The following is a 6000-nucleotide window of genomic DNA, read 5'->3' as shown; positions in this document are numbered from 1 at the left end:
GCAAGTTTCCTCACCAGTGTCCCCTGAGGAAGGCATCTTGATTACGCCGAAACTAGGATTCTTGTTGGGACTACATTTATGAATAAAGATCTTCTCATTGGTTGCATTGACATTTCCCTTGCCTTTCTTTGGACTGTCTGTATCTCAAGGCAAGGTGTTGTTCTTCTCTACTGTACCCACCTCAGACATGCCCAGACCACAACCCCTTACCATACAGCAGGAGGACATACAGCAGTTTCAGAGATCCACATTCTGACGTTCTAAAATTGGCATTTGAACATCCATGGAATATGGATGTCTAAAGTGCCGATTTTCAGACATCGAAAACATGAAGAGCGCTTCTAAAACATCACCCAGCTCACCCTTATCCATTTGTTTGTTTGCACCTTCAAAAACATTTAATAAATTTGTGAGGGAAGGCTTGTCTTTGCTAAACCCAGGCTGACTCATTCTCATTAAAGCCTTGTCAGTTTTGTTTTGGAGTTGGTTTGTTTTTAACACAAATTTCTGCCAGTCTGTGGGCACATTTGAAATTTTATTACAAGATCAGTTCTCTCCACATAACACCAGGATCTTCTGCTGTACATTGTGTCAGGCATAGATAAAGCGCGGTGAAAGACAATGAGGAGAGTATCCAGAGAGAACACAGCCTGAATTTCCCCAGCCATTCACATTCAGCAGTAGCTGAGATGAAATGTAACAAGGTCGTGTCCATAGGATGTTTCATGGGCTCGGATGGGATTTCATAAGCAGAAAGACCTGATGATTCTGGTCTGTATCATTAATCAAACATGCCCTAGAACTAATGGAAGTCCTTTGAAATGTTTCTATTAATAAAGAAGACATTTGCATGTCGGGCATGCTCTGAGGGCTGATGTCAGTGATCCAGAGCTGTAGGGGAACGTTCGGGCCCACGGCAGTGTCGCTTCTGCAGTCTGAGTCTCCCGTCTGTGAGAGAATTGTCATCCTCCAGAAAAAATGAGCCGCCCCACCCTCTCATTTTCTCTGCGAACAAAGGGCAAGCACAATGCAGCATATTGAAAGAGTTGACCCTAGCAGGCAGGGCTGGATGAATTTCCCAAGAAATCGTGCCAAATCTTCTGAAAGAGCAAAGGAAGCAGAACATCAAAATGCCCCATTCAATCTGCCAAGCAAGGCATTTAGATTTGACACCTCCACTCCTTGCAGGCTACTCTCGTGCCTTCTGTTTAGGGTGGTGCCTGCTGCTCCATACACCTCCACTGACCTTTCGAAACGCATTGTAATCTTTTCACTACTGTTTTGGGCTGTTACCCCTATGTTTGGGTTCCATCCTCTGGTCATTAAGAAATCCTCCGATCTAATCAACTGAAGAAAGGTAACAGAGGGACAGTAGGCAATCCCCAAGCACTTTCGTGGCGCGGGCAGCAGTGGTGGGAGAAGGTGCATCCCTCAGGAGGCATAGCTAAGTGGGCACCTTATTAGAGAGGTAAGTGACGAGGACCACAATGGCTCCGACGTAGGTGCAAATACCCAGGATGATGGAGAGCACAGCTAGGAAGAAGGTATGACGGGAGGCTGAACCGGCTCCCTGGTAATCTCCTTTGGCCAGTGCCTTATTTGTCTGGGGGAGAAAAAAAAAAAGCAAAATTAAAAGAATTACAGTAAACCACCGTGAATTCGCGGTTCGCAAATCGCGGACTCAGTAATTCGCAGTATTTTTCAACCGCCTCTTCCTGGTACTAAAGTCTTGGTTACACCAATCGGGAGCAGCTCCTGATTGGTGTAACCATGACTTTAATACCAGGAAGAGGTGGTCGGAAAATGTGCCCGGTTTCGTAAGTACAATTTAAGCACCCGCCGGCGCGCCAGCTGCCCTCTCCTGCCGTCGATCAGCTGAAAAACTGTATTTGCGATTTTTCAAAATTTGTGGGTGTTCCTAGAACGGAACCCCCACGAATTTCAGGGGAGTACTATATCTATCTCTTTAAATAATGTACAGACTAAAAAAAAAAAAAGAAATAAAATATCCCTGAGAAGAGAAATGTTATGGCTTATCTACAATTCTAGGCCATTAACAAAACTACAGTATTCCTCCGATATTCGCGGGGGTTCCATTCCAGAAACCCCCGCGAATCTCGAAAAAACCGCGAATACAGTTTTTCATGGGGGAGCCTGAAGAGGGCAGCAGGAGAGCATCCATAGCGCTGCGAGTGCAGGAAATCACTCGCGGTACGCTCCGACCGCCTCTTCCTGCACTAAGTCGGGCCTTATCCAATCAGGAGCTGCGTGTCAAAGCACGTTGCCCGCATGCTATTAAATAAAATGTACTTTTTGGCGCAGGGGACGTGTCGGGGTAGAGAGTGGGTGCATCTGTGCAAATCAGAACATCGGCATTGCTGTGTGCTAACCAATTAGTGCAGGTTTAGTGTGTCAGTCTCTGTTGCTTAGAAAAAAAAAAAATGGGAAAATTAGCATGTGGCCATTAATGGAAAAATTTGAAAATCTGCCATCTTCCCCCTGTGGTAAAAATGGCTTTAGCGAAGGAGAAATGTCCGTGTAAAAGCATGCTAAGGTCACTTTTTGCTGCAGCTTAGTAAAAAGGCCCCCAAATGATCAGGTAGTGAGTAGGGTTACCATATTTTTCTCCCAGACACATGGCCCTGCCCCGTTCCACCTCCAGCCCCACCCAATTCCGCCTCCAGCCCTGCCCTGTTCTGCCCTCAGCCCCGCCCCCACAAAGCCTCCTCTTTCCTTCCGGACGCACATGCTCAGAAGCCCTCCAGACGCAGCCAGAGCTAGTCGGGGCTTTCCAAAACCCGGACAAATGCAGAGTTTTGGAAAGTCCGTCTGGGAGCCCAGACAGTCCTCTAAAAAGAGGACGTGTCTGGATTTCCCTGGATGTCTGGTAACTCTACTATTGAGGGCAGTAACATAGTAAGTGACAGCAGATGAAGACCTGAACGGTCCATCCAGTCTGCACAATAGTCACATTCATTCTACAGTATATTCATGGTTAAATTGCCTTTTCTTTAATATTTCTGGGCAATAAACCATAGAAGTCCGTCTGGTACTATCTTTAGGTTCCCATTGTTGGAGTTGCCATTGAAGCCCACTCCAGCCTATCCTAACTATCCTGTCACGAGCTTCTATCAAAGCACATCCTAAACCAAATCACCATGAATAGCCATACTGCGTCAGACCAATGGTCCATCTGGCCACATTGGCTTTCCTTTAGAATTGAGATTCCACTGGATCCCCGAGGAAGATGTTCTAATCGAAACGCAGAATGTGTTGGGTTCCCATCTCTTAAAGCATATATAGATTCTGCTGTTGCAACATAATTGAACATCATTTTATTGCCTGAATAAACGCCTGTATCATGTACATCTCTTCCGCAGCTTCTCCTTTGTGCTTGGTCTCCCTTTCAAAACACACTACTCATAAAAAAATTCCTTATCCACTCTGTCATTGACCTCACACTTAGCTGCCGTCTGCCCCGCATGTCTCTGTTAATTCGTACTACAGTCTATTTAAAATATGAGGCGGCGGCGGCGGCGAAAAGGGCGAACAGAATACTAGGAATGATAAAGAAGGGGATCACAAACAGATTGGAGAAGGTTATGCTGATGTACCGGGCCAGGGTGCGCCCTCACCTGGAGTACTGCGTCCAGCACTGGTCGCCGTACATCAAGGGTGTCAAAGTCCCTCCTCGAGGGCCGCAATCCAGTCAGGTTTTCAGGATTTCCCCAATGAAAATTTATGAGATTTATTTGCATGCACTGCTTTCATTGTATGCTAATAGATCGCATGCATATTCATTGGGGAAATCCTGAAAACCCAACTGGATTGTGGCCCTTGAGGAGGGACTTTGACACCCCTGCCGTACATGAAAAAGGACACGGTACTACTCGAAAGGGTCCAGAGAAGAGCGACTAAGATGATTAAGGGATTGGAGGAACTGCCATACAGCAAAAATTCGAGAAACTGGGCCTCTTCTCCCTCGAACAGAGGAGATTGAGAGGGGACATGATCGAAACATTCAAGGTACTGAAGGGGATAGACTTAGTAGACAAGGACAGGTTGTTCACCCTCTCCAAGGAAGGGAGAACGAGAGGGCACTCTCTAAAGTTAAAAGAGGATAGATTCCGTACAAATGTAAGGAAGTTCTTCTTCACCAAGAGAGTGGTAGAAATCTGGAACGCTCTTCCGGAGGGTGTTATAGGGGAATACACCCAGGGATTCAAGACAAAGTTAGACAAGTTCCTGCTGAACAAGGACGTACGCAGGTAGGGCTAGTCTCAGGGCACTGGTCTTTGACCTAGGGGCCGCCGAAGGAGCGTACTGCTGGGCACGATGGACCACTGGCCTGACCCAGCAGTGGCAATTCTTATGTTCTTGTGTTCTTAAGCTATACAAATTAGGCCACTGTTGTTACTTGCAAAGGGTTAGCTCCCTTATAACCAGAGTTACTAGCAGGAGCTGCTGCATTACCATGCACCAGTGCTGCTAGTAACTAGGCACTTTGCATGAAATGGAGCTGTGGTAAATATCATGCATTAATGTCACTCACATGCATGAAAGCTGTTGAGAGGCCAATCCTGTCCTGGACTTCTCACATTAGGGTAGGCATCCAGAAAAGTTTTGTTTTGGGTTGCTCTTGGGAATTTTTCTTTTTGTTTGTTTTTGATTGGCCATTTTCCCATTTTGTCTGTTGTTGATTATTTATTTATTTAAAAAATTTATACCTGGCCTAAATACCTAGGCAGGTCACAAGCAGCATGCATAATAAAATAATCACCCTAACCAAACACAACAATCAAAATACCTGTCAGTGCAATACCCTCAATTCATAAGAAGTAAGAACATAAGAACAGTCTTACTGGGTCAGGCCAATGGTCCATCAAGCCCAGTAGCCCATTCTCACGGTGGCCAATCCAGGTCCCTAGTACCTAGTCAAAACCCAAGGAGTAGCAACATTCCATTCAGAATCCTAAAGAATAGCAAGGTTCCGGAACCCCAAAGAGTTGCAACATTCCATGCTACTGATCCAGGGCAAGTAGTGTCTTCCCCCGTGTCTTTCTCAATAAAAGACTATGGACATTTCCTCCAGGAACTTGTCCAAACCTTTCTTAAAACCAGCTACGCTATCCGCTCTTACCACAACCTTGGCAATGCGTTCCAGAGCTTAACTATTCTCTGGGTGACAAAATATTTCCTCCTATTGGTTTTAAAAGTGTTTCCCTGTAACTTCATCGAGTGTCCCCTAGTCTTTGTAATTTTGGACGGAGTGAAAAATCGATCCACTTGTACCCGTTCTACTCTACTCAGGATTTTGTAGACTTCAATCGTATCTCCCTTCACCCGTCTCTTTTCCAAGCTGAAGAACCCTAACCTTTTTAGTCTTTCCTCGTACGAGAGGAATTCTATCCCCTTTATCATCTTGGTCCTGCCCCCCGATCTCATACAAGCGGGCAAAATAAATGCCCTTGCAAAGAGCTAAGTTTTCAACATTCTCTTAAACTTTGCTCTGGCACTGCATTGTCAAACTAAACCAGGTAAATGATTCCATACTCCAACTACAGCAATTGTAGATGCCCTTATACTTGCCTAATGTGTTTTTATCATTTTCTCCTGAGATAACAACGTAATGTTCCACTAAGACAATAGACCTTCATCAGTTCTTTAAAATACAATGTTGCAGGAGCATACAATGTTTGATGAATAATAGACAAAACCTTGTGATGAATCCGATATGTTACCGGTAACCAATAATTCGAAGTCTTTGGAAATGGTGCACACTGAGTGGAAAGAGGATATCCTCTTTTCTCGATAGGGTGCTGTGACAGGGTGAAGCTCCTGTCACTGGCCCGAAGAGAGAGTCTGAGCAGCAGAAAGAAAGAGCTAATTTGCATAACACCCTGCAAAGGCACCTGGGAGCTGTCTATTCACCCTGAGGTAAAAGGACAGGTCCATAGCATAAAGCTGAGGAAAAGCAGGAGCTCCTTTGGGAGCCAGGCA

At 45.4% G+C, this 6000-nt stretch overlaps 1 protein-coding gene across 3 annotated transcripts in view; it reads right to left on the bottom strand.

Moving 5' to 3' along the window:
* Positions 1 to 488: 488 nt before the first annotated feature.
* TMEM91 (transmembrane protein 91) overlaps positions 489 to 6000 on the bottom strand; it is a 50937-nt gene continuing 45425 nt past the window's right edge. For all 3 annotated transcript variants that reach the window (XM_033956469.1, XM_033956470.1, XM_033956468.1), the window contains one exon: positions 489 to 1603. In XM_033956469.1, the coding sequence (XP_033812360.1) occupies positions 1445 to 1603 (159 nt within the window). In that variant the 3' untranslated portion in view covers positions 489 to 1444. The remainder of the gene's footprint in view (positions 1604 to 6000) is intronic.

The sequence above is a fragment of the Geotrypetes seraphini genome, chromosome 8 (assembly GCF_902459505.1).
Source record: "Geotrypetes seraphini chromosome 8, aGeoSer1.1, whole genome shotgun sequence".
In the NCBI taxonomy this organism is placed as follows: Eukaryota; Metazoa; Chordata; class Amphibia; order Gymnophiona; family Dermophiidae; genus Geotrypetes; species Geotrypetes seraphini.
The sequence above is the reverse complement of the archived record's forward strand: the minus strand, read 5'-3'. Positions and strand labels throughout refer to the sequence as shown.